Consider the following 26,392-nt stretch of genomic DNA (forward strand, 5'->3'; position numbering starts at 1 on the left):
GGTTATCGCTTGTTGTGCCGCCCAGAGAGCTTGGGCCCAGCGTGGCGTTTCTCGAAGCTGCCTCCAATCTGGTTTTGGCTTTCTTCATTGCTTTGTTTCCGCGTCCAAGTTCCTCAGGATTGATCCAAGGGTAAGCGACTCGTTGAACGCCACCTTGTTTGGTTGATCGTTGCATGTACCCCGGCTTTTGGTCCCGAGCCGGAATCGGCTGCTCCATAGATCTTGATCTTTCTTTCGCCTGCGAGCATAGTTTCTGTAATTCTACGGACGTACCGCCGAGCACTACCGCCTCATCGAGGACCTGAATCGCGTCGTGGTATGCTCTGACACAGAGCAGAGCCGAAGCCATGACCAGGAAAGCCTGCTGCTGCAGCGATTTGGCAATGGAGACGTTACCGGCATCACATTGTCTAGTAACTCCTGTGTCTAATTTCCCAATAATGCCTGCCAGAGCAGCGCTGACCTTGCACGGTAAGCTCTCCTTGTCAAGGTCCCAATATACATCTTTGGTGTCGAAGACACCTAGAAAGGAGTCTAGCAGAAGACGGCCTTTGTACGCATCTGAAACCGCGAGCTCTCCGTAACCGAGCTCCCTAAAGTGACGACCCCGATCGATCCACATCTTTGGATTGTAAGGGTCCAGACGGATTCCCCGACAGTGCGCTATCAGGACCTTTCCCAGACGCGTCCGAAGGACCTCCTGCGACGGATTAGTCGTGGATTCGCGTGGCATACAAACTTGCACTACATCTTCAATCTGCGGAGGACCATCAATGCTAGTCTGTTTCCACTCGTGACCGAAGACAAAAGGCGCGTCCAGGAGCGCTCGAAGGTAAGCTTGCTCTCCGGGTTCCTTGGCAGCGATGTCGTCTACGCGGTCACGCGGATCAGCCGAGCTCTTCACCGGGTGGCCGAGAACGTACCTAGGTCGGCTCCTTCGTACATTCTGGCCGCCATCTCAGTTGACATGGCGAGCTGGTTGGAAAGAACCCCAACTATGACTCCGTCCGTCGAAGCAGGTGGAATCAGAGAATCTCAGGTGGGTTCGGGAAGGCTAGAGGAATCGGAACGTTAGTCAGCCATGCGGGACGACGAATCCGGCCTTGATGTACGAAAGTACACGGAAGGGATGGATGCGGGGTGGGTCAGTTTGGGAGGATGACCGACGACTCATGAACCCTACGGCTAGGATTCGAAATTCAAGAATCCATACATTTTGTACAAGTCGCCACGCGCAATACCCCTGAGTTGAATATCATCGCTTGTAGACGGCTTCAAATACTCCCACACGCATACATAGTACGAAGAATCGACAGCCACCCCTTCGCGTCTTGCTCGCGATCTCGCCTTTCTCAGACCCCCGTAGATCCCTCACGATATGATTCGTTCGCGTTGACTCGTGAGTCGTAACTCGCTCCCATCTCCCCAGTCACACGTCTGGAAAAGCGTGCGTGGACTTATCCTAATTACGGAACGCGAGATGAAAAACGTATTCGAGTGATCTTTAGGGAAGGAGTTCCTGCCCGGGTAGGTACCCGATGGACCCTGGGGATATTTGAGAGCAACCGGAGTCGCAGTTCTGTTGTTCGGTGGAGTCGGTATGATTGTGTCGAAAGATCGCCGGGCGTGAACAGCATCGTTGGATTTTAGATGCGAAAGCTGACGTATGAGACGGGGCGACTTATTAAGGTACATTGATCTAGTCATGAGTGTAATGTTTGATAATATATCTGTATTCATTTTGCAAATCAAACAATATTAACTTTGTAAGCGAATCATTTTTATCAATTTCTGAATGAAAAAACGTGTGCTGCATATTCTCGTAATTAAGAATCTAGCCCTACGAGTATCTTATCGGGTAGGTAGGTATATTACAGGTAGGGCTGAGTCTTTTTTGAAATCTGGCTGTGATTGCTGCGCGTGTCGCACCCACTCACGTGCTATCTCTAATTATTATAATAAAGCTGTTGGCAAATAATTAACCAGTGTTTTGGAACCTGGGGCCAATCTTCGCTCGTGTACATCCCAACTTTACAGAGCTATCATATTGATAGTAGAAGATATTTACTCTTGTTCTTCTCCTACGCATAAGACAGTGTAATAATGAGGTTGATATGAAAAGGAATTGATAGGGGCTTTCAAGCGCCTGTATTCGTTTTGAGTGGTAACCAAAATGTAGGGGTTTAATACAGTTTAGGGCGGCAGTGAGCGTATTGCGGCACTAACACGCCTAGAAAGAGAAGTCCAGCCGCCAGGGTTTGCTTTCCGTCTCCCACGGCGTGTGTGGGGTTTCCCGTTCTTGTCTCTTCCCCATTATTGTTTCAGCATGATAGCGGCGTCTTTCTAACACCTTTCTCATTCTCGCGTTGAGGCAAACCTTTGCTGTCATCTTAGAAATACTTGAGTAATTGATTGACGTTATCTCACCTACTGTCGCCCCATCCCTATCTTTCCAGAAGAACAAAAAACATCTCACCCACCCATTAACCATGGCACCCCACAGCACCTCCGATCCAACCCTGGATCCCTACTCCACCATTCTTTCCTATGGCTTCCAACCCTCCGCCACACAAACCAAGTCCCTCCACAATCCCGCCCTCCTCCACCGCTCCCTCGCTCACCGACCCGACACCGTAACCCACGCCTCAGGCATCCACCTCACCCTCTCCTCCGGCCGCACCATCATCGACGCCTGCGGCGGCGCCGCCGTCTCCTGCATCGGCCAGAACAACGACGAGGTCCTCGCCGCCGCCCTGCAGCAGATGCGAACCGTAAGCTACGTGCACACGGGCGCCTACACGACGTCCTCGGCCGAAGACCTCGCCTCCGTCATCCTCGACGTCGGCGCTCCGTACGGGCTCGAGAAGGCCTTCTTCGTCGGCAGCGGCAGCGAAGCCATGGACGCGGCGATGAAGCTCGCGCGGCAGTTCTTCTACGAGGGCGGACGGCCCGAGCGTAGGCATTTCGTGGCCAGGAGGCAGAGCTATCATGGCGCTACTCTCGGCGCCATGTCCCTGTCCAGTAATCTCGCGAGGAAGGTGCCGTATGAGCCGCTCTTGTTGAGTAACGTGAGCCATGTCGGCCCCGCGTATGCGTATCAGTATCAACGTGCAGAGGAGTCGGAGGAGCAGTATGTCATGCGCCTTGCTGAAGAATTGGATGGTGAGTTCCAGCGTCTGGGGCCTGAGACCGTCATCGCGTTCGTCGCCGAACCAATCGTCGGCGCAACGTCCGGATGCGTGCCTGCTCCCTCTGGCTATTTCCGCGCCGTGAGGGAGGTATGCGATAGGTATGGCGTTTTGCTGATTCTGGACGAGGTGATGTGCGGGATGGGCCGCTGCGGCTCTTATTTCGCTTTTGAGCAACAGGCCGTGGTGCCGGATATCATGACCATGGGTAAGGGATTAGGCGGCGGTTATGCGCCGATTGCTGGTGTGTTGGTTGGTCGGAAGGTGGTCAAGGGGTTGAGAGATGGGACGGGCATGTTCAATCATGGGCATACGTATCAAGCCCATCCATTGAGTTGCGCGAGTGCACTGGCTGTGCAGAAGATCATCAAGAGAGACGGTCTAGTCGAGCGGTGCAGAGACAGGGGTCTGTTTCTCGAGAGGGAACTACGTGAGGCTTTAGAGGGTAGGAAATACGTAGGCGATGTCCGGGGCCGGGGCCTCTTTTGGGGCATCGAGTTTGTGCAGAACAAAGAAACGAAGAGGAGCTTTGAGCCGAAGACCGAATTTGGGTATAGGGTGCAGAGGAAGGCTTTTGATCTAGGAGTTGCTCTCTATCCTGGGGCAGCAACTGTCGACGGGGTCAGGGGTGATCATGTGTTGATTGCTCCGCCTTATACTGTCACAGAAGCAGAGTTGAAGACGATTGTGCAGGTTTTAAGGGAGGCTTATGATGCTGTAGAGCGGGGTGTCGATGAAGTAAATTGACATAGGAATTGGGAAAGTTGTTGAGAAGATGTTGGATGAAGGGGGGTTCTACCCGTGGACTTTGGATACGAGCGGTTTGTTACCTCCACGTCCTCTAAAGTACGCTCTCATACTCTTGAAATTTTTGTTGGTCAAAATTTGATCTTACGAGAATAGGGAAAGATGCGATTACTATCCTCGGATTATATTCAAGGCGAATTGCCAACGTTGCAAATCCATGACCGTTTCAAATTCCTACATCAGATATATGCCCTTAATTTGATGAGCGGGTCTTCGCCCAAATCTTATCACTCGAGCGTATGGCATCAAGAGGAATCAGTCCTTGTGAGGCTTCGGAGCCTTGCTCCTCGGCACAGTGTCCAAACCGCCCGAAGACTTCACGAAGAAAATATCGCCCGGACCCATCCTGGAATTGTACTTGGGGCCACCTCCATACTCGAAAACGAAATTGAGTGGGAATCCGTGGTCAAAGGGCGCAGCGCCGTCAATCTCATCGATCTCTTCATCGCTCAGTTCGATACCCAACGCCTCGATGTTGCTCTTCAGATGCTCTATCTTGCGCCCACCGACGATCGGGAAGACATACGGCGACTTGTGCCTCACGTACGCCAATGCGATGCTGGTGATCAGGGTTCCCTTTTCCTTTGCGAGTTTGTCGAGAGCTGCGGAGACTTTCTTCCCATTTTCGGATTGGCCAACCTTGCGACCTTCCTCCTTCTTCTCGTAATCTTCCGGGCTCATGAACGCGCCTCGGCCGAGTGCGCCCCACGGGGCCAAAGCCATCCCTTCGGACTCGCACATGGGGATGATGTCGCGCTCAAAGTCGCGCACTGCAGCGTTCCATAGGCCCTGGTAGACGCTGAACTGGGTAAGACCTTGCTGGCGGGCATACTCGTTCGCTTTGCTGACGATCCAAGCGGGTGTGTCGCTGATCCCCAGGTAGAGCACTTTCCCGGAAGCCACGACGTGATGCAGCGCTTTCATGATCTCGGGGATCGAAGTGGTAAAATCCCACCAGTGAATGTACAGTAAGTCGATGTAACTCGTCCGAAGCTTCTTCAAGCTAGCCTCAAGGGAGACGCGCAGGCTCTTGGAGGAGTTACCTAGGTAGTTCGATTTTATCGTCACGGGCTCGGACGGATAAGGGGACGTGAATTTGGTCGCGAGGACGATCTGGTCGCGGTTCCGCCGCGACTCCATCCACTCCCCGAGCCACTTCTCGGTCTCCTCGCCTTGGTAGTTGTTGGCCGTGTCGATGAAATTGCCCCCGTTGTCGAAAAAGTGGTCGAGCATGCCGAACGAGGTTTCCTTGTCGCACTCGCCCAGGAAGCCCGACCAGGCCTCGCCGAAGTTCATGGCCCCGAGACATAACGGGGATACCCGCACACCTGCCGTGGGAGCGAGGATGCGTTGGTGGCCGAGGAGGCTCTTGGGTTTGGGGGCCGGTTGGTGAGCTAGGGTCGCTGCCATTTTTGTCTTGGATGTTTGACTGGTATGGATTTGCGGGGAATTTCCCCACGGGAAGGGGCAGCGCTTCTTTTCTACTTTCGTTCGTTGACCGAATTTCTTGGCATTGATTGCTCGATACTCGTATCTACTCGCCCTTAAATCCGATAAATCCGGCGTAACATCGAAATGCCTAAGTTCTATGAGAACTCGATATATTGATATCAAATGACTCGTAAATGTTCGCAAAATTTATTGTGTGAATATAGTTAGTATAGAAAAGAGAGTTTCAGGTAGAAGGAGTGGATTAGGTGGGTTTTAGGGCATGTCACGCCGAAAACTCACCCGGAACCCACCGCAATCCGCGGATTATGAGGTTTCGGATTTATCGGATTTTAGAGCGTATATCCGGGTAGATATGAGTAAGCGTATACATATCTTGACATTGATGCTCACGCTTATCAAGCAACCCTCTCGAGCCTCTATCATACAATATCACTAACACCATTCACGCGATCGGATTTCACGCTTATACCGGACATACCAAACGCACAAAAAGTTGTTGAGAAGAGACCGAGAATGCGCGTGGAGCTCGTGAATACGAATGTGGTTTACTCCAGCCTTTACGGGTAGCGTGTCTTGGCTTTGGCTCCTGTATCTTCACTACTCGCTGCTGTGCATCTGATGGGCCCCGTCGACGTCGCACCTGCTTGGGGAGCGCCTACCGCTTGCCCTCCGACCTCTTCTTCACTGCCAGAGACCTCTGCTGGTGCCTTGGTCGCCGAGGCCGACTGTCTGATCAACGAAGCATACACGCTTTCATGGTGCGCCCGAACGAGAGGCGCTCGATCGACGAAGAGGGAAAGTGACAGGGCCGCGTGATGGGCCTCGACGACGTTGTCGGTTGTGAGGCATTGCTATACAGTCCACATAGGATAATATGCTAGTCTGGAGGTTTGTATAACTTCAAAGACAGTTGGGTTACTAGAGGATCGGTGACGGCCGGTGGACTCGTAGGAATGTGTATGGAACGGGGGATATGCGAAGATGCCGAGCTTCGAATTCAAATTTGCACAGCCCAAATGCTTGCCGGTCTTGAGGATGTACCAGCGCCATTTGAGGCCTCATTCTCGCAGTCAGAATACCGCAAAGATGCCTTCGGCCGATTTAAATGTCTCTCATTTGTTACAAGGGTCACAAGCTTCTCGATCAGAGTCGGTTATTATAGTCGCCTTGCATAGCAACGTTCATGTGCCCGGCCACCTCACTCAGTGAGCGGTAGGTTCTCGCGGGAAAAGCATCTCTCTGTCTGTTGATTGCTGTGTTGCGTACTATCACCACTGTTCCGGATCGAGGTGTAATGACAAGCGGAAGAAGCTGGCTGCGCAAGATGAGTGTTATGGCGAGCAGATTTGTTTTCCATTGGCTTGCCGACAAGTTTAAGCCTTCTCCCCAGAATGATGTCCTTCGCACCAGGAAGGAGTGGTGCGCTTCTTTGGGTCCAGAGATTTTATGGCCACAATGGCTGAAGCCGCGCCATCTCGCCTTGGATGGTTACTGTCCGGGGGTCGGATCGAGGTGCTGGACGACTCAGTGTACTGAGACTCTCGCGGATTCGATTGTTGATGCCCTTGTGTCAACTCTTCCTCCCCAGGCATGAACGGCTTGGACTGAACCGGGTAGTCTGCAGATTTCCTAGTCCCGAACCTCATTTATGTGAGTCCTTCAACGGTTTCCTGTAATACTGTGGTAGTGCATTCGGCACCACTACCATTCATCCCGCCAACCAGCTTGCATGTTTTTCATGACGATTGAGGTCGTATGCCTGCCTCTGTCTCAGCGGTTTAGGTGAGCTTATGAAGCAACAAACTATGCTTATGTAAAACAGCCTTTGGCTGGATGGTCGCAAGCAACAGTACTCTACAGTGAACGCCTGATCTTGTATGCCACTGCATAAGTGTTCCACCGCTTCACGCCCAGCTGATGCTGGAAGGTCATCCACAAGCGACAACGAACCTCATTTGGCTCCATCCTTCTGACTAGCCTTGTTGCACATTACACTCCTTTTCAAAGACGGCTCATAACGTTGCATCCCCACTCATCTCATCCTTCCGCGCCTTCTCATCCCTTTCAAACGCCAAATATTCTTTCTGCAGACCCGTCAACGTATGCAGATTTCTCCAGAACTGTTCTTCATTTTCTCTGTTTTGCAAAGGTTGCCGGCTGCCTATTCTGGGGTCGTCCTGACAAGGGCATCTTCCTGGTATTTCTCTCATTCGACCGCCTCCGTCGTCTACGTGGGCGTATCTTGTCAGCCAGGAGAGGAGAGAAAGAGGAGATAAAGAAGGGGGTGGAGGAGGGTATTTGACCTTCTTTGATATACCGGATGTGGAGACCGCGCTCCTTGGGTGGGTCACGGGCGTAGGAATAGAAGGTGTGCTCTTATGGCATCGAAATTTGTTTAGCGATGGAGTGTTAAAAGAGGAGGCCTCGGGATTCGAGGGGAGGTTGGCGGATGTTTTGTGGGGTGAAAGTGGGGAAAAGGCCGTTTCGCCTCATGTTTGTCAAACGCAGCTGGCTGCCCCGCTCGATAGGTCACGGGACGCAATGCCAGCTGTTCTCGATGTCTCCAGCGATCACGTCTTCTCGGATATCGTACGTGTTCAATTCCGTGCGGTTGATAAAAAAAAAAAACCCCGAAAAATTTTTTCCCCTAAAACAAAAGGGCTAAAAGAAAAACACCCCTTTTTGCCCCTCTTTAAAAAAAAAAAAAAAAAAAAAAAAAAAAAAAATACTTTTAAAAAAACCCTTTATAACAATAAAAAAAAAAAAAATAAAAAAAAAAAAAAAAAAAAAAAAAAATTAGGAGAGATCAAGGATCCAGATCTCCCTTGCCTACCAACACACATAGCGTTAATTGCATAACCGCCCGCCCAAAGATCGAACAATCGAGCCTTGAAAGGATACCGATCGACATCGACAATGACTTCGACCGAGTCGTCCTCCATTTCAAATTAGTCCCGTGAACACTGCAGATAGAATGACGAAAGCATTGATCGTGGCAGTGGATAGTGTGTTCGAAAAAAGTGTGAGCTTAAGTGCAGATTCCCGTGTGAACACATCTTGAATCATCTGTGTTCCGGCTAGACCGACGACGCGGATGTCACTGTCTACCCTACGCCATATCTTCGTGTTTCGGTGAACGGCTCCAAAGCAGGAAATTCCTGGCTTCAAGCGCGGAAATTCAAAGATACATCCTTACCAACACCACTGAGATACCCACCTCTATCATCGAAGACACAGGCATTGCTTACTCGTGATGCCGCCCGTGACATATCTAGACCGGTGGTGATGTCAAAAGTCGTGCTGTTTTTGTGGAGAACACCGATGACGTAAGTTTTGTCAGGTATATGCACGCATCAGACACATCGCAGATGCAGGACTCCGAGGCTGACGGGGTGAGTTTGACTGCACTTACAGCTATTCCGATGACGCGGAAGCTGTACGTCATGTGGCTCACTTGGAAGCAACTTTTTTCCCTAAATGGAGCCCTGTACTCCAGATGGTGACCATGATGGCAGCGTAAGTCTGGGTCAAACAGATGCTTCAGAGCGATTGAAATCTCAGCTTGACATGGTTTTCATTTTAACTCTCCCTACGCGTTTCCACCTCATCCGGCCGCGAAGCAACCGGCATCATATTGACTTCTGCCTCCAACTCAGCCTTCTCGTCTGTCGTGAGGTCACTCTTGGCCTTGTCGATCTTGACAAAGCCCACTAGCAGAAGCAAAGACACCCCCGCACAGCCAACACCAAACCAACACGCCACCTTGTAGCTTTCCTTGAGCCCAAGATGGGATGTAGCAGTGGCAACAATATCAGCGAACCCGAGAAAGACGCTGATGCCCAGGAAGACGAGGCAATTAATCAAAGCGCCTGCAAGACCCTGTCTCTTCCTAGGCATGCTTGTCGTTATGAAGATGTTGCTGACGCTGTAGGTTATGTCGACGCCCACGGTTGCGCCGATCATGGCGGGAAAGATGTAGGCCCAGTAGTTGGGGTTCTCGGGCATTATGGCGAACATCAGGACACAAACAACGTAGCCAGTGGCTGAGATTATCATCAGGGCTGTTCCTGGTAGTAGATGAAGCAGAAAGCCGCCCGCCGTTGCGAGGAAGATGCCGCCTGCAGCCATTGGCGTATACCATGCCGTTGTCTGTAAGGAAGTCGCATGCAATACTTTCTCAATACTAGACTTGGGGTCAGCGTAGGAACTAGCCGGGGGTTGATGAGTACACACTAGAAGCTAGCATAGAAGAGGTATATTCCAAATACGCCGTATGAGAAGAACAGCGCAACCACAAGCGCCTTCATATGCTTGACCTTGAATAGATCGAAAGGTAATAGAGGCATTTTTGCAATCCACCCCTCAACGTAAATGGCTCCACCTAGTAACAGACAGCCCAAGACAAAGGTCACGTAAATGTAAGGTGTGTTCCAACCATCAGGAGCATGTGAGCTATCAGTAATAGCGAAGACAACCAACAACAGCCCTGGGACGATCGTAAAGACTCCCAGCCAGTCCATTTTGACTTCATAAGCCTGCCTCTCATAACGATCGGACGGTATCGTTAAAAAGGCAATGGAGCTAATCAGAAACAGTAATATCGATCCAATCCAAAAATACCAACCCCAAGGTAGATACTGTCCACTCAGTCCACCAAAGAAAATACCTGTGAAAAAGCCTATTGGCGAACAAGCCCCATAAAGACTGAACACCAGGTTTTTCCTCGGCCCTGGGCGATAGATGCTTCCTAGCAGCATGACCCCAGCAGGTAAAAACGCAGCAGGTCCAAGACCCTGAAGTGCGCGGCAGAAGTTTAGCATGAGGTAATTGCGGCTGAAGCCTCCTATCAAAGACCAAAGGAAGAACCAGATCATCCCGAACATGAAGACGGTGCAGCCACCGTAGATGTCGGCGAGGCGGCCGAAGGGAAGTAAGAAAGCCCCCGTGATCAGAGAGAATACGTTCGCGGGCCACGTTTGTGATTGGGCAGGGATGTCGAGAGCGGTTGCCAGGGTCGGTAGGATCACGTTGAAACCACTGACGAAATATTCCTACCGACATGGTGAGTGGCGGGTGTTGACATAGACTTGGGCCAGGAATACTACTTACTGCCATAATCATGGATGCCAACAGTGAGAAGCAAAAGCCAAACTCTGTCCATACGGTTTTGAACTTGGCAGGTCTTTGCCTGCCAAGCCGCTCGATGCGGGCTTGCATGCCTTCCCCTTCTTCAACCCCTGCTGGATCCTTCGGTGGGCTAACACTGAATGCTACCTCGCTGGGTGCGGTCATTGCACCCGTATTTGTCTAATAAGAGCGTCAAAAACGCAAATGTGGGGTAATGGGTACAATAAAACTTGAGTGTGTCTATCGGACTCAAAGATAGACTGCTCTCGGTGACAGACTGATAGAAGGATGGAAGAGGCAAGAGATTAAGCGAGGTTAGGACCACCCGCCGGCAAATTGACGCCTTTTTTATGACAAAAGCGCTCTAAAACCCACCAATCGGTGTAGGTATGATGATTTCGGTAATCAGCCGACGTAAAAACCTCGAAAAGAGTTTTTTCATCTTCTAGCAAGCATTTCAAGACCGAACGCCATGTTATTGGTATTGAACCACTGACACACGTACTACCAGGAAGGTGAAATGGCGTAAGTGTTTGGAGCGTGTCATGTTCATCATTCTCAAGACTTGCAAAACCTTGCAATTTTCTTGGCTAGCAAAAGGCCGAGCTAACTGTAAATGGATAAACTTTCCGGCGAATGATGATCATGATTGTCTTAATGAGGGGGGAAATCGTAGAAGAATGTGTTTCCTATGCGACTGGACATTATATTCATAGAATACGGTCTACTTCAGGAGATCACTGTTAACTCGGTTTAGGGTACTGTTGCCAAGCAATGTCACGTGCTGGCATTTCGCCGCTAGTGCGCCAAACGCGTCTATGATTCTTGACGCACAATCGTCCCACCAGTCTTTCTCTATCACCACACGTTCCTCAGCTCCCTCAAAGCTTCTATGGTCTTAATGCCTGGCATGACACAATCTGAGTTTTCGATCTTAGACTCACTGACTAGTCGTCAAAGCAGGAGAAGGTCGTAATGATTACTACGGCCCCAACACTCAGGGATACTGATTTCAATCTGCAGCTAGCTCACGTCTTGCTGTATCCCTAGTCTATTGTGAAAGAGTTGAAACTCGAAGTATGCTATTCTAGCCGAAGCATAGTCGAGACCGCGCCAGTCACACCCTTTGGCAGCTTGTTCGACGTCCCAACAGACCAAAATCTCCAGTCTCCCTCCTGGCGAGGGAAATTTGATTAAGCTCCTGTGAGTAAACATGGCACGACCAAAGACCAAGAAAGCTCAGAAGACTATCAACGACTCAGCTCCCCTGCCCACAGCTCCAACTGAGTAAGTCTTCTATTTGAATTTCTTAACCCTTCCGGAGGGCTTCTTCAACGCTCCGAGCGTTCCATACATCGTAGTCGTGCAAATGTTGTCAAACCGCTGTCATCTAGAATCAATGAACTTACCCATCATTAGGTCTGAACTTCCAAGGTTCCCTCTCAACCGTATGCCGGTGGAACTAGTTCACATGATCTTTAGCTACCTCACACCGACTCAAGTAGCTAGTATACGATTTATGAGCAAGATGCTAGCTGCAATCGGCCTCGAGTACATCGCTACAACGGTCACACTCACACTCAAAGAGGACAGCTTCGACCGACTACTGGAGATAGCTTACCATCCTGTCATCAACAAGTTTGTGCACAGCCTGCATTACGAGCACGACTTCTTTACGGATTTAGAACGAACAGAATGGGAGCGTAACATCAAAACGCCAGAATTTATGGCCGTTCGAAAACGGTGTTCCGGCATTCCAGTTCCCACCTTCAATGCTAGCCAACGGGCCTGGCGAGCTTATCATCGCGGGTGTGGTGCTATCAAAGCTTGTAACACGTACGGCAAAAAACGACTAGATCAGGCTTTCTCGACCTATCAAAACTATTGCGCAGAACAGGACCGCGCTTCGCGATCGGACTTTTTTCTAGCAAATTGACGGATGCACTTCAGCATCTTCCAAACTTGAGAACAATCTACATGCCAAAGCACGGCAATTATTCCCGCTATCAAAAAGAAATTGCCCAACTTCTCAATGGCGCCTTTTACGATCAGCCATCCATTGAATCGGATAGTGTTGCTGTTACTCGCTCACTACTGCTTGCGGTGGATGAAGCCATTCACGGAGGTCAAAACGTGAACACTCAAGCCGGCAGCGCTGGTAGTGAACCTGCTCGGAAGGCAAGTAGCCGGGATTCACGCAATGCCAATTACAACGCTCCGACAGCCAGCAACCAGGTCAGTGCTAGTCTAGGTGGCAGGACACCGAATGGCGGCTATCTACGAGGAAATGATTCAGAAGGCAGCAACCAGCGTGTTCTTCGAGTCGGTAACTTTATCTTTGGGTCCTTCAATTGGAGACTCCTCTTGGAGGGCGATAAGGTCTTTGTAGCCATGAAGAGAAGCATATCTCACCTCACCAAACTCGGCATACATCTTCTCGACGATTGTTGGATCAAAGAGACCAGGCCACATTTCGCATCCCTAAGCGACATGGAAGCTCAAAGACAATGTTTGATCAAAGGACGTTTCCCCGAATTTATGAATTCGGCGCCTGGTCTCGAAGGGCTAAGCATCTCCACCGGTCCAAACAATTTTTGCCGTCTAATGGTTGTCGTCGGCCTTTGCCACTGGCCTTTCTTGAAGACGGTTCGCTTTCAAGGTTTCAGAGTCGGTATTCATAGCCTAGAGGGATTCTGTTCGAGACACTCTTCCACGCTTTCCAACCTCTCACTAGGGGATCTTGAAGTGGATGAATCATCGTCACATCCAGGAAAAGCCTCTTCCTACACAGTGTTTACCACGATTCGTGAGACCACGAAGCTAAAAGAAGCCAGCGTGTATGGGGTCTTCGATCTAATATCGCAGCTCTGGAACATGGATGACCATAGAGATGTCCGTCGCGCAAGTGGGACGCTGATCGGACGATACCTCGTGGGTGAAGGGGGCGATAGCAGCCTCGAGGATTACTTGAAGGAGGAGCGCTCAAGGATTGCCGAGCAGGAAGGGGAATCTTTAGTCAGCGACATCGACGCGTCACATATGAACGTGTGGACAAGTGAGAGTGAGGATTCTTTGAGCGAAAGCGACGGCTACGTAGGAACGGGAGCTCGATTATGGCCATGACCATGGCGGGCCTGACTATGGGTATCCAGATAGTCTGAGCGCGGCCGGGTGTCTACTGTTGTACAAAAAGGTCGCAAAGCATACATAGCTGAAAAAACCACGCCTTTCCGTGGCTTCAACGGAGCATTACTCAATCCAGCCTTCAGGTTTACAAAACAACCTCTGTGCACTTGGCGACTGGGTTTCCTTGAGATACTGCTACACGTTGTTTTTTGACCAAAGCATCTCCTACTCTTTTCACCATTATAGATCGACAGACCCATGCGACAGGGAACGGTCAAAGCAGTATTATCCAACATGGCGGATAGCTTTTTCGAGTCTAGGTTCAACGCTAAGAAGGACAGGGGCTTTCAAAGGCGCGATTCCCACGCGCCGCTGAAAATTCGACGTGTCAAACATTCCTCGCCCATCCTTCGACGAACATTCAGCTTCGCCAATGGACCTTCAAACTCTTTCCTCTGTACTACCGCCTCCCAGGCCCAGCCTCCTCGGCTTGCCACTCGAGCTCCGTAACGAAATCTACCGCAACCTCCTCTCCACCGGCCGCAATCGAATCGATCTCGGTCTCGGCCGCGCCCGTTACAGCCTCCAAACGGCCGTCTTGGCCACCAATCGCCAAATCCACGACGAAGCCACCGCAGTCCTGCGCGAGAACAGGTTCATCAACATCGTCACGTCATGGACGTCCTTCAAACAGGACATCCTCGTGCAAGGCAAATTCCCCATCATCGCCGAAGGCGACGACAGATCCCCGTCCCCGGAGTCCCACATGCTCGTGGCACTGGACTTCATGGGCGACGTGGACACCTCGCGCCTGTACGCCTACGTCACCTGCCTGGCCGATCTGCCCCATCTCTGCCGACTGCTCTTCTACGCCAGCAGTCTGAGCCCGAACTTCAGCAGCTTGCTGCACGTCACGCTCGCGATCCGGGACCCGCAGGGGCGGGCGGAGAAGACGGTCGTCCCGAAGGCGCTGCAGGAGGCGCTGATGATGCCGTTTGCGGTTTTGAAGGGCCTGCACGGTTTGACGATCAAAGGGGCCAGGAACAAGGCGGTGGAGAAAGAGCTGAGGAAGGCGATGGGCGTCCCTAATCCCACGGCGGCTGATTACCTTGAGGCGGCGGCAGGGCTCAAAGATGCCGGTAATGCTGCCTTCAAGGCGGGGGACTACGCGCTGAGCATTCGAATCTACATCCAGGCTTACGAAGCGATGCATTTCATCGTGGAAGGCAAACGCTTTGCCATCATGCTGGACGGCTACTTCGCCTCTAACCCGCTGACCGGAGGCCGCTTCGACGGCCAGCGCGGCGACTTGGTCCGCCACCACCTAGGCTCGCAGCTAAGCTGGAACATCCTGGCCGCGTACCTGAAGACGGAAGATTGGGAGCAGGCGTACTTCTGGGGCGAGAGAGCCATTTCGGACATCGAGTATGCGGACGTGCAGCAGAGCATACTGGATGGGACGCCGAATCTTGTCACCGGTGCCGAAAAAGCAAAGGTCTATTGGAGGATGGCGGTGGCGAGTCAGGCGTTGGATAGGAAGCAGGTCTGGGCTAGGAGTCTGATGAAGGCGTACATGTTTGCGCCGCAGGACAAGATCATCGGGCGCGAGATGGAGGCGTTGGAGAAACGGTTGCAAAGGCAGGAGTTGGATCTTCAAGACCTTAAATCTTGAAAGGGATACATGGCGCCTCTCGCTTCCTATCTTGAGCAGTGTCATTGCTTCGCGAATTCAACGCAACGAACGGAACTGTTTCAGAGCTATCACGAGTGTCTCGTTCGGATTCACAATCGCATTGAAATATAGTGAGGATGGGGGGTTTAAATGTATGCTTGCTGCTGGCCTGCGTTAAATATAGAAGGTTAAACATCACCGCAATTGATCAAAATGTGATACCGTCATACTCCGTAATGTGCGCGAGAAGACTTGTCATTGATGCGGGTCGAAGCCAGATTGTACGTCTCGATCACTTGGATACACTAGCGAGTCAAATCGCGATGGGTGTGAGCGGTTGGGTCTCGTTTATGAAGTCGGCATTGAACTAAAGCTACTTTTATAATCCAACGCGCGCGTACAATTTTTAAGGAAAAGTTTATTGTGAGCGCCGGCAGTGTCGTTGAGTGCGTCAATCCCTGCGCTACTCGCATCGATGCGTGAAGTTATTGCGCCGCGATCTGGTCATGCACGGTGATAATTATAAGAATGGCCGGTGAGAGTCTTGGACCCAGGGGACGTTCTCGGGGCCTTAAGGATCGAATCGGGGTTTCTGGGCCGCGCTGGATGCTGTCACATATTCAGCTGCCGTCGCACCCATCATCTTCGAATGTTGGATCCGTGGGGAAGTCCTCGCTGGGAGGAAGGTTTCTTCGCGCGGACGGTCCGGTTCATTGATCTGAACCCGGCACCAGGCTCCTGACTTCTGCATCCATCCATTAGGTAGAGCAGGGTTTGTATTAGAGTTGAAGCAGCTGGCAGGTCAGGTAAGGTAGAGGGATAATTTTGAAAGACAGCGACGGGGAACCTGCAAATGTTTACTGTAATATTTTTTCGGAAGATTATATCAAGCTGAGTACGACACCATTGTAGGTACATGACGCTGAGTATAAGAATAAAAGCCAGGGACTGTCAACTCGCTCCGATGTCAAGGCCCCGCAGCATCCACGTAGGATCTGGCGATGGGTGAATGTGAGAGCTTGGTCCATCTAAAGATGTCAGACCAATGTTTTCCACTCTGGCTTAGCCTTGGCTTGTGAAAGGGATCGTATGCTTTGAAGTGAGTCCGAGGGGTCGCAGCTAGGGCATGTAACACCAAGCTCGAGTTGGAGTTGAGGTAGAAGCGTCGGAGTATGTTCAAGGAAGTCGTGCTTGGCCTTGAGTCTGATCCCAAAGGGATAGGGTATTGAACTGCACGGCTAGCAGCCAATTTCGGGGAAGTGCCGCCGCCGACTGGGTGTAGGTAAGGCCCTGAAGGGCATAAAGCCCCTTCATCCTCTCACGCACCGTGAACTACTTCGCTTCCCAATCTTCACCCATTGTTATCTCTGTAGAAGGCCTCCATGTCGCTATGCACCTTCAACCACATATCCCCAATGATGTTCTGCCCCTCCGCCTCAACCCTATTGTAGTCCATCCAATACTTTTCATGCAACGCCGCAGCGCCCATCGCATACTCCTTGATCGACGGATACGTCGAGGTCCACTTGTAATACACATTCGTCCACGGCATAGGCCCGTCCCACCGATGTGCATAATTCAGCAAATTCTGATCCGGGAAGTTAGGGTCGAAAGAGTTCTCTCGTTCCATGATAGACGTGTAGTATTCAAAGATTTCCTGCGAAGGCTTGAAGACCATGAAACCGGAGCACATCCATTCGAGCGAAGGGTCGGGCGGGTATTTGTGCACACGGTCGGTTTGCTGGGCTTGCCCTGCTAACATGAAGGAAGAGGGCAGCGGCGCTGCCTCTTTCTTGTTGTCCACTTCCTTCTTCGGTCGCTGAATTCTTGTGCCTTCGTCCTCAAAAATCGCGTCCAGGCGCCGCGTGATGAACATGTCTGCGTCCATGTATAGCATCTTCTCGTATTCGGTCTGCTGAAAGACTCGCAGTTTTGTCATTATGCCCTGGTATTGTCGTTTTGTGTCAAGCCATTCCGGATCGCTAATGCCGTCCACCACCACAACTTTTGCACCATCCTTTTCAAGTCTTGCGCGCTTTGATTGGGAAACTTCACTGGAGGCGACGACGATGAATGGGATGGATGTGTTTGATCGAGTCTCAGGCTGATGCATAAGTTGATAGCCGAGAACGCGCGTGGCTGGTTAAAGTTAGTGGTTTAAGAAGATTAAGTTGTTCGGTCGGTGCGACACACCCACGAAATAATCGTCCTCATCATCCGTGGTCATTCCTTGTGCTTCGTCGCCGCGGTTCGTGCCAGTGTGGGCCTCGAGGAAAGCAACGAACGCTCTTCTGGGCTCGTTCGGTACTGCCGGAGCAGAGGACATGGCGACATCGACTGCTGAGGTCTCGGCTATTGCAGATGGAGAGCCATTGTCCGCAGTAATCTTTCCTGTTTCTTGCTCGTTCCCAGGTGTAGATATGGTAGCATCGGATGTGGGCTTGTCACCAGAAAGTTGTACGAGCGAGCCATTTGAGGCTGCTGTGGCATCTCGAGGATTATAGAGCGTGAGAAGTATGATGAAGATCACTGCAAGAATGGCGCCGGTAGTGAGAATGCGGTGCGAAGTCAGTTGGGATACCGGCGACAGCATGGTGCGTGGAGACAGCAACCTCGGAGTACATGCTGGTGGATGGTATGCTCTACACATACAACGTCAGCCCCGTAGCCTATGTCGGCTTCCATGTCCAGGAGCGTCGCAAGTATCGTGTTGGCCCCTGAAATTAGTCGGTAGGGCGGTGAGGGGTGTCCAACAGTTTCAACGATGCTGGGATTCCCCATGAGCGGCAAAGCCGCGAAAACCGTAATGAAACGCCCAGCTATTTTCCGACTTCTACAGAATAAGGGCCTCGAGCGTTTCGCCGAGAGCGTTGGTTTCGCTGCCGCCAGGATCGAGACTTCACACGAGAGTGTTGCGGAAATCAAAGTACCAAGGGCTATTCGTGTCGTATTTCGACTCGTATCAAATCTGGTGGGTAGATGAAAGTCCACCATGCAATGGGCGAATGCTTAACGCCGATGTATGTGTACACGAATGCCCGTATCCAAACAAAAATAAAAGCCGTAGTAGCATCGAATGTCTGTGATAGACTGAGTGTGACAGGAACCTGTAACACTCATCGACTCCATTCTGCATCCTTCCTCTATCACTGGCGGACTGCCACGTTTTCTGACCATGGTAGCCATCTGCGCATGCAAGGGACCATGTTAGCCTTCCGAACCGCAGGCACTGCCGTCGAGTGCTGAAATGGGAGGGGCCGAGGCTCTCGGGGTCATATTGTTGTATGGGTTTTGCTGATGATGGTCGTTGCCCTCTGCTCATTCTTTGGCGTGCTCGATTGCTTTTTTCAATGATATCCCTGCTGCTGGTCCTCGGCTTGCTTGTCTCCTTGTCCAGCCTTTTGCTGCTGCTCTTTGGCCTGCTTTGTCTCCTTTGCCTGCTGCTCCTTTTTCTCTTTCTCCTCCTGCTGCTTCTTTTCCTCCTCTTCTTTCTGCTTCTTCTTCTCCTCTTTGGCTTTCGCTTGCTCTTTCTGTTGCGCCTCATGTCTCTCGGCCTCCGCCTTGGCATTGGACGCTCTGCTCAGCGCAGCATCAACCAAGAGCGTAGCTTCCTTCAATTCCTTTTGCTGAAATGGTTCCTCGTAGACCAAACGCTCGAGTCTCCTAGAAGTCTCTTTCAATTCGTCGCCCAGCTCTGGATGCTTGTTGAAGACCTGCTGCACGACGATGTCTGCCGTCGTATACTCCGTTGCGTTGTGCAAAGCCTGCTTTGCGGTCCTTAGGTTTGCCCAGAAGCCTTTGATGTTGCTGTGTAGTGTCAAGTTGGCAAGCGGTATGTTGACCTTCTCTGGCTCGTTCTCCACGATATCCAGCCAATGTCCCATCAGTGGGTATTTGTGCTCGACGCCAGGAAAATGGATCAACATGTCTCCCATTTTTGTCTCCGGTTCTTTATCCGGCCCCTGAGCGAAAGTATTGTACCACAGTCGAGGCTGATAGACTGCATGTTCTTTGTAGCCTTCCTGATCCAGCACCCATCTCATTGCGTCTTGTTCCATGTTAGGTATGGGGACTCCGAGAGGTACGTCAGGCCTTAGGAGCGGAAGTGCTGTGGCTTGAATGAGGAAGTTGACGCTCCATTCGTTGATGCGCATCATGAAGAGGCCGCAGTTGAAGCTGTGCCAATCTTTGTTGCCAAGGAAGTGGATGTCATTGAAATCTTCTCGTGGGGGCAGGAATATGGACCAGGGAATGTTCTCGTTGAGAATGATGGTGTCAGCGTCGAACCATCTGCATCATCGTGTTAACGTTTCTTCAAGCCAACTGAAAAATGTGCCTCCTCTACATACACAATCCATTCGGCCCGCTTGCCAATGGGTTTTGTCAATTCCGCTATGATAATTGATTGCAGGTAGAGTAGCTTTCCAAACACCTACAAGACCACTCATCAGTTTTCCAGCGTCCATGTTATATGGAGGATCTCGTATGGGATCGTACCAGCACCTCCCATTTGCCGTGCCCAATTATGTCTTCTCTCAAAATATGACTCGGATATCCCCACTTTTCCGCATGCTTGAGGTGCGTCCTCACAGATCGCTCGTACACCGCGTTCGCTCCCATCTGATGGGCGGTATCCTCGCTGCTGAATAACATGCACGCTTGACGTATTCTTGCGCCACCTTCGAGGGTGCTGTCGAAGATGTCACGTTGGTCGGCCAAGTCCTTGGTATCTTCTATCGCTAGGGCGATTGAGGACCAGGGATTCGATGGCTTGGAGGGTGGAACTGTGGAAGATGAGTCCCAGGAAGTCGGTGTGTGGAAGAAGAAGAAAAAGAAGAAGATTGGTATTGCACAGAACATGAGGGCGGCCAAGTGCTTCGGCGACGTGCCGAGCATACCGGCACCCAACATCTGGGGCAGAGACGGCAGCGCGATCCTGAACGAGAGAATATTCGCAAAGAAGGAGTAGAGGATGAAAGAGTGTCTGCGCGCCGTCGTCGGCGAACCTGGAGGACCAGCATATTCTGTCAGCCCTGGGCGACAGGGGGTGGTCTCGCGCCGCTATTAGGTCAATTCCATGTATGAAACTCTCCGGCAAATACCGACTAAGTAAAATTCCTCCGCCAGGCACTAGTCGTTAGTCGGCAGTAGCTGCCTAAACCTTACAGTTACCGCTAAGAATAGGTCGATTGTCAGGGGAAATAAGCGCCGACGCGGAAGCCGGTCGCAGCTTAACATTAATACAGCACGGGAGAGCACGTTTCAATAATGGCCTCAAATTGCCTACCATACTCCAGCAATTCATCATCGAACAGTCCATCAATTTTAATCGTTCCAAGTAGACTTTATATAAAGAATGTCAAGCTGGACCTGGCGTCGATGAGCATCCATTAGTATTCATCGATTCCGATTCCTCTTGGCCCGAAATCTGGAGCCCGACGCAGCTATCGTGGTCGATGTTATGAATCAATCATAAATTTTTGAAAGGCCTACCCTAGGTACCAGAGATATTGCCTCCGGCAGATGGGGGTTTTCGTTTTTGCATTAACTGCAGGGCACTTTGGCATGCGGATTTTTAGAAGGGAATTCTTGCAGTGACGCTCAACTCGCCACTTGAACACGAGTCCCGTGACTGACGGAGAAGGTCAAGGAGGGGAGCTCCCATGAGTGTTCACCAAAGCAAGGCAAGATTAGTGAAAGCTAGCGTCGGATGAAATAAAGCTCAGCTTTACCACGAGCGAGACCTTACCCGCTTCTGAGCTCTTTGTTATGTGGTTTAAGGAGATTCACGATGTGAGTGCAACATGTTTCGTATGCCATGACTTGTATAATTCTATTCTAGCTCTGCGTCAAGCAGACTCTGTTGTCTGATATCCTATCTCGTTGACCGCGCCATCTCACTGACCGTACGGGGGCGCTGTTCTCCGTCTTCCAAAGCCAAGAGAAGCCCAATGTCATTTTTTGGTGAAATCATAATTATGCCATACAGCAGAGGGCATCCCAACATGCGCGGGCGTTCTAAAAAGCCAGGCATCCTCAGCGGCAAGCATTGCAACGTCCTCGGCAGTCCCCTGCGCCACTCTCATGAACAACCGCAATGTGGGGCTCCCCTCAACAACAGCATTTTGACCGCGTTTGACGATCATAACAAGAAAATCCCACAGCTCTTTAGGGTGGGTCTTAACCTCCCCATATCCGACGAAACCTTTCTCTCTTTGCTTCTTGAGATTGGCAAGGTCAGCAACTCTGACTGCCCCGCGGAGACTTTGTGTTGTCACGAGAATCCCGCAGAGCGATTCATCATCCAATATTGCCATACTGTCTTCCTGCTCAGCAACAAATGGCTTCCCGAGCACAACGTCATCTCCGGAAATACTAGGACCAAGCTACCCCACTCAGCACAGCAATTATCAGTCAGACAAAGAGACGGATAATACCAGATTCTTGACTCTTGCAATCATCGCCTTATCACTATGCTCGATATCAAGCATTGGGTAAATTGTAACTTCTGCGAGGTCCTGCCCTACCATCTCTCCAACTTTTTTACACAAACTCTTGTGGTTGGGGTCCGTCGCCTCTTCGACCGCTTGCTTTTGGACCATCTCAACGAAGTGTCTTTTCTCAGCAGCCATGCTGCTTATCCTCTCAGCCTGATTCAGACCTTCCTTTTCAATCAGTTCGCGCGCGCGAGCCTCAGTCTCTGCGCCCTTCGCACGGCTCGACGTGGCCGCCTCAGCTAGAACATCTAGATGATCAGGGCTGGCGTTCTTGCCGATGAAACTGGAAGAGCTCTTGTTAATCGAGTCTCTCAACTGGGGCTGGATAGGACTTGAGGACCTCGAAGCTCTTGATGTCTCTGGGGAGGGCGAATGGGGTGCAGATTGGTTCTGTTCCAATTCATTCTTGTCCTTCTGTTTTCCGCGAGCGGTAGCACTTTTTGGGAAGGCTTCAGGCACTGGAGGAGTACGCCCCGTGAAGAAAGCGGACCTGGAAAACATCGTGTGGGATACAGAAAGAAAAGATGAAAAGAATGGTGCGTGAGCTGAGAGTGCAGACTACCTTTTGTAAGTTCCTTACCTAGATCGACCAGAGCCGGACTGCCTAATTCTAGGACCCGATCTCGGGCAGTTAATACAGTTCCAAGCAAGGCAGCTTGCGCAAGACCAAGGTCCCAGTACCAACAGCCATGTTGGGCAAACTCTTGGAGCGGAATCAACTTCCCGAGCACCGAATATAGAGCTGTCGATTGTGCCGATTGTCCTTCAAGTCTAGTCTTGTCGAGTCTTTTCGGATCACGATGCATGGCCGATTGATTGTCTTCCGAAGCAGAGCAGCAACAAGTCCGTTCAAAGAGCGCACCCGCATTTCTCCTCGTCTGTCCTCGATACTACGGGATCGTGTCGTCCTTGATTCATTGTTGGAAGCAATGATTCTCGTTGATGCACCCGAATTCGGGTTATGAAGTCAAAGCAACTTGGACCGGACGCGAGAAAAAATTTGCAACTAGCCAGTAGAATCGTAATTTTTGAACGAAACAAGTATCTTGACAGTCGAACTCGCTCTGCTCTTCATTTGTCAACGATAAAACGCCCAGAGAGGCGTCATCACCATCCGAGATCGAGTTGGCTCGTACTTCGGTTCTGGCGACAATCAAAGAATTCCACGAGGCTAATATCACTTACACTAATTTATTCCTGAATCGAGTATCCGCAAATCAAATCTACCATAGTGAAACACGAGATCTAGGAGGCGGCCTGTATATCTTCATCCGGGCCAATCCGCGCTATAATTACTTGGACTTGGAGCGGCATGCTTGGGATGACAGATTCCTGTTCTATGTTTTTTCCACGCGATCAACTACTATATTAATTGACTGTCGGAGTAGAAGCGGGACGGGTTTTGCTCATCGTTACGATTAGACCAAAAGGTGACCGTCACTAAACAGTAAATTATACTAGTCGTAGCACTACGTTCCAGTGGTATAGCTAGCCATATGTAGTATAGCTTGCTTGGCTGGATGCTTAAGATCCTTCCATACTTTAGAATCTAAGGGCCCCTTCGGTAACCACATATTTTCAAAATATGCCAACATATATTACCCCACCTCTTGGCAAATGAAATGTGGGTTCAAAACAGCACTAGTAGATACTCGAAAATATGTTAAATATATGTACGGTTTCGTTCGGTAACCTTGTGATCTCGCTGAGTAAGAATCGAATGTAGGTGTTAGCAACTCAGCTAAAAAAGCCTGGTCCCGGGGGTGTCTGCGCTTGACAGCCAGACACCCCTATTTGGACCTAAATAGGGCTCTCGCAGGGCCTTCGCAGGGCCCCCGTAGGGGCTGCTGCTAACAGTAGGATAGTCGAAAAATTCTTTCTCGTCAGAGACAAATCTTATGGCTGATATACCTACTGCTGTACAGGCTTTGGCCATTGTTAATGCTTCTATTGCCCCCGTCGTTACCCCGTCTCCTGTTATAATAAGAAGAATAGTACTGAGTAGTAGTAAGAATGACACTTGCAGCTACCTCTTCAAATAGAGAGTCATCCATGACTGAAATATAGCTATTGCAGTTATGAAATGTGGCTATCAGTCATGAAAATGAAAAATATCGCTATTGCAGTCATAAATGTCCATTATTTCTGTGTGCTTAGCGCACATTGGGCCTCAAATTATGGGTCAACCCATAATTTACATATTTTCAATGTGCAATGTGGCCTGGCAAGTGAAAATATGGTTACCGAACGTAACCGTGTATTAATAGTACGCTAAGTTGAAAATATGTTGGCATATTTTGAAAATATGTGGTTACCGAAGGGGCCCTAAGAAACGTTCCAAGGTTTCTAACGACCGCGGTGCAATACCGTGAAGCTGGCCCTGTGACGAGATCACTGTTCTATTCTAGTCTACTAATCGTCATTCTCTGCCGCCCCGCTATTCTCTCAAAAGACCTCACTCACAAGTCCCCTGTAAACTTTCACACATCTCATTCTTCCTTTTACACCGTCTTCTTCCTCTTCGTCGATTCGCTGCACAAAGCCTGTCGCAAGCTTCTCTAATCCTTACTAAATCCCATTTCCCGGACAGATACTGTCACTGCTGCTTCTCGTTCTGTTTTTAGTTTATCTGGCAGCGCCGTTAGTCTCAGGGTTCAATATAACGCTCTCAACCGGGAACATGCGACGCATTGATTTGCGAAGCGAAATGTTTGTTGGCTGGCTTACCGTCCGGGGTGGACGCTGCTGGCCCTGGAACCAGGGTGGTGCTAATTGCCACTTAAGTCTCAACCACAGAAGCTACCGGCAAAAAGTCATCCCTAACTGAAATTATTATCCTGTACCTACGCTATACCCCCTATCTCCTCACTTCCACAGTCTTACAAATACGACTGAAAACCCAAATACTCACGCTTCGGATTCGAAACCGGGCCAAGTAAGCGATATATCCCAGTCCAGCCCCCAAATGCTGGCCCTGGAACCAGGGTGGTGCTAATTGCCACTTGACCACGGGAGTTACCGGCAAAAAGTCATTCCGAACTGAAATCATGTCCAGTGCCCACACCGTCCGGGGTGGACGCCTGTTGGCTGTGGTCGTATTATTGTTGGAAGGGATTTAGTTTGTTTTAGGTTCGATTCCTAATGGGGCTATCTTTACTATCTGGCAGCGCCATTAGTCTCAGGTTTTCAAGTTCTTGACCGGAAACAGCCGTTGTTTCGACACACATTAATTTGCGAAGCGAAATGTTCGTTCGTTGGCTTACCGTCCGGGGTAGACACCTGTTGTTTGTGGTCGTGGGAGGGGATTGATTTCTTTCTGGCAAATCCATCACCTCGATTTATTTTTCCTGTCCCTTCACGATGCCCGTAAACGTCCGTTTCGTTTCGTACATTCTTTTGGCAGCCATAGCCCTCACCACCATTGCCAAACTCGCTCATTTTCATGCCACCAAGTCATATCAACCATCCGATTTGCTGTCCGACTCTCGGCAAACAGCACCACTTGCAAACGCTACTAAAGTGAATCCGCCGGCCAAACAAGAAGATGAAGCCGCTCAGTCTCCCTTTGCATTCGTGGCTTTTCTGGCAGACAACTGGCAGCACAAGGAGTTCGACGATGATAACGAGGACATCTATTTCTACTCCACGCGCGTCATGGGCTACCAGCTGATGCACAACTCGGAAACTCGCTCCAACACCTCGATTCCCTTCGTCGTCCTGACCACGAAAGGCGTTTCGGAGCGGAAACGTGCCCGACTTCGAAAAGACGGCGCGGTGGTGATCGTCGTTGAGGATGTCCCGTTGCCGGATTGGTTCTCGATCGGCAACCCCTTCTGGGTCGACGTCATGACGAAACTGCGCGTGTTCCAGCAGACGCAGTACGAGAAGATCCTCCTCCTCGACGCGGACGTCTTGCCCGTGCGCCGACTCGACGGCGTGTTCCAGGATCCGGCCACGGAAGTGATCGCGCCGCTGCAGGATAAGAAGAGAGAGGGCGACAAGATACCGCTTCCAGCTACCTATATGTTTGCAGGCATGACGAACGGCGGTGGTCGGGAACACGATTCCGAAACGGAGGAAAAGTACTATGAGTCCATGGCGAAATACGGCGAGCTCGAGCAGGTGAATGCCGGCTTTCTCCTCGCGGCCCCTTCGCAGGAGATGTACGATTACTACACGTCGGTGCTGCACGAGGAAGGTCGCTTCGACCCTGCGCAGCCGGAGCAGAATCTGCTGATCGAGGCGCACCGGCTCGACGGGCCCCTGCCGTGGAAGAGCATCCGGTACGATTGGGTCATCAACAGCCCCAATTTCCAAGACTACGAGCACGGCGTGCACGCGGTGCATGAGAAGCTGTGGAAGGGCGAACACAGGATCGAGGAGTTTGGCCTGAAAGATCTGGCGGCGCTCTGGGATAAGGCCAGGGGGGAGATGGAAGGGTATTATCGCGCGCTGGACGATCCCTCGCCGACTACACGGCGCGTTAAGGCGGAGGATGGATGAGGGGGTTAAGATATCTGGAT

The 26,392-nt window shown here is 50.9% G+C and overlaps 12 protein-coding genes across 12 annotated transcripts; 5 read left to right on the forward strand and 7 right to left on the reverse strand.

The window, feature by feature from the left end:
* Positions 1 to 2: 2 nt before the first annotated feature.
* On the reverse strand, positions 3 to 969 carry HO173_013276 (uncharacterized protein; the record flags this gene model as incomplete). The annotated part of the gene is made up of 3 exons (XM_037315099.1): positions 3 to 112; positions 274 to 870; positions 924 to 969. 3 exons carry the CDS (start codon positions 967 to 969, stop codon positions 3 to 5), a joined length of 753 nt encoding a protein of 250 aa, XP_037157988.1.
* A 1,520-nt stretch (positions 970 to 2,489) lies between these two features.
* On the forward strand, positions 2,490 to 3,935 carry HO173_013277 (uncharacterized protein; the record flags this gene model as incomplete). The annotated part of the gene is made up of 1 exon (XM_037315100.1): positions 2,490 to 3,935. The coding sequence occupies one exon, from the start codon at positions 2,490 to 2,492 to the stop codon at positions 3,933 to 3,935; it is 1,446 nt and encodes a 481-aa protein (XP_037157989.1).
* Positions 3,936 to 4,250: 315 nt separating this feature from the next.
* HO173_013278 (uncharacterized protein) lies at positions 4,251 to 5,405 on the reverse strand (the record flags this gene model as incomplete). Its single annotated transcript, XM_037315101.1, has 1 exon — positions 4,251 to 5,405. The coding sequence occupies one exon, from the start codon at positions 5,403 to 5,405 to the stop codon at positions 4,251 to 4,253; it is 1,155 nt and encodes a 384-aa protein (XP_037157990.1).
* A 2,054-nt stretch (positions 5,406 to 7,459) lies between these two features.
* Positions 7,460 to 8,389, reverse strand: HO173_013279 (uncharacterized protein; the record flags this gene model as incomplete). Its single annotated transcript, XM_037315102.1, has 3 exons — positions 7,460 to 7,674; positions 7,751 to 7,822; positions 8,281 to 8,389. 3 exons carry the CDS (start codon positions 8,387 to 8,389, stop codon positions 7,460 to 7,462), a joined length of 396 nt encoding a protein of 131 aa, XP_037157991.1.
* A 637-nt stretch (positions 8,390 to 9,026) lies between these two features.
* Positions 9,027 to 10,739, reverse strand: HO173_013280 (uncharacterized protein; the record flags this gene model as incomplete). Its single annotated transcript, XM_037315103.1, has 3 exons — positions 9,027 to 9,630; positions 9,681 to 10,498; positions 10,557 to 10,739. 3 exons carry the CDS (start codon positions 10,737 to 10,739, stop codon positions 9,027 to 9,029), a joined length of 1,605 nt encoding a protein of 534 aa, XP_037157992.1.
* A 1,048-nt stretch (positions 10,740 to 11,787) lies between these two features.
* Positions 11,788 to 12,510, forward strand: HO173_013281 (uncharacterized protein; the record flags this gene model as incomplete). The annotated part of the gene is made up of 2 exons (XM_037315104.1): positions 11,788 to 11,861; positions 11,994 to 12,510. The coding sequence occupies 2 exons, from the start codon at positions 11,788 to 11,790 to the stop codon at positions 12,508 to 12,510; spliced, it is 591 nt and encodes a 196-aa protein (XP_037157993.1).
* A 41-nt stretch (positions 12,511 to 12,551) lies between these two features.
* On the forward strand, positions 12,552 to 13,697 carry HO173_013282 (uncharacterized protein; the record flags this gene model as incomplete). The annotated part of the gene is made up of 1 exon (XM_037315105.1): positions 12,552 to 13,697. One exon carries the CDS (start codon positions 12,552 to 12,554, stop codon positions 13,695 to 13,697), a length of 1,146 nt encoding a protein of 381 aa, XP_037157994.1.
* Positions 13,698 to 14,133: 436 nt separating this feature from the next.
* On the forward strand, positions 14,134 to 15,372 carry HO173_013283 (uncharacterized protein; the record flags this gene model as incomplete). The annotated part of the gene is made up of 1 exon (XM_037315106.1): positions 14,134 to 15,372. The coding sequence occupies one exon, from the start codon at positions 14,134 to 14,136 to the stop codon at positions 15,370 to 15,372; it is 1,239 nt and encodes a 412-aa protein (XP_037157995.1).
* A 1,351-nt stretch (positions 15,373 to 16,723) lies between these two features.
* On the reverse strand, positions 16,724 to 17,965 carry HO173_013284 (uncharacterized protein; the record flags this gene model as incomplete). Its single annotated transcript, XM_037315107.1, has 2 exons — positions 16,724 to 17,511; positions 17,566 to 17,965. The coding sequence occupies 2 exons, from the start codon at positions 17,963 to 17,965 to the stop codon at positions 16,724 to 16,726; spliced, it is 1,188 nt and encodes a 395-aa protein (XP_037157996.1).
* Positions 17,966 to 18,719: 754 nt separating this feature from the next.
* On the reverse strand, positions 18,720 to 20,283 carry HO173_013285 (uncharacterized protein; the record flags this gene model as incomplete). Its single annotated transcript, XM_037315108.1, has 3 exons — positions 18,720 to 19,662; positions 19,722 to 19,804; positions 19,870 to 20,283. The coding sequence occupies 3 exons, from the start codon at positions 20,281 to 20,283 to the stop codon at positions 18,720 to 18,722; spliced, it is 1,440 nt and encodes a 479-aa protein (XP_037157997.1).
* Positions 20,284 to 21,326: 1,043 nt separating this feature from the next.
* HO173_013286 (uncharacterized protein) lies at positions 21,327 to 22,370 on the reverse strand (the record flags this gene model as incomplete). The annotated part of the gene is made up of 2 exons (XM_037315109.1): positions 21,327 to 21,758; positions 21,810 to 22,370. 2 exons carry the CDS (start codon positions 22,368 to 22,370, stop codon positions 21,327 to 21,329), a joined length of 993 nt encoding a protein of 330 aa, XP_037157998.1.
* A 2,859-nt stretch (positions 22,371 to 25,229) lies between these two features.
* HO173_013287 (uncharacterized protein) lies at positions 25,230 to 26,372 on the forward strand (the record flags this gene model as incomplete). Its single annotated transcript, XM_037315110.1, has 1 exon — positions 25,230 to 26,372. One exon carries the CDS (start codon positions 25,230 to 25,232, stop codon positions 26,370 to 26,372), a length of 1,143 nt encoding a protein of 380 aa, XP_037157999.1.
* Between the last annotated feature and the right edge of the window lie 20 nt (positions 26,373 to 26,392).

This window comes from Letharia columbiana (genome assembly GCF_014066305.1).
Source record: "Letharia columbiana isolate WasteWater2 chromosome Unknown xpSc0000100_s0, whole genome shotgun sequence".
In the NCBI taxonomy this organism is placed as follows: Eukaryota; Fungi; Ascomycota; class Lecanoromycetes; order Lecanorales; family Parmeliaceae; genus Letharia; species Letharia columbiana.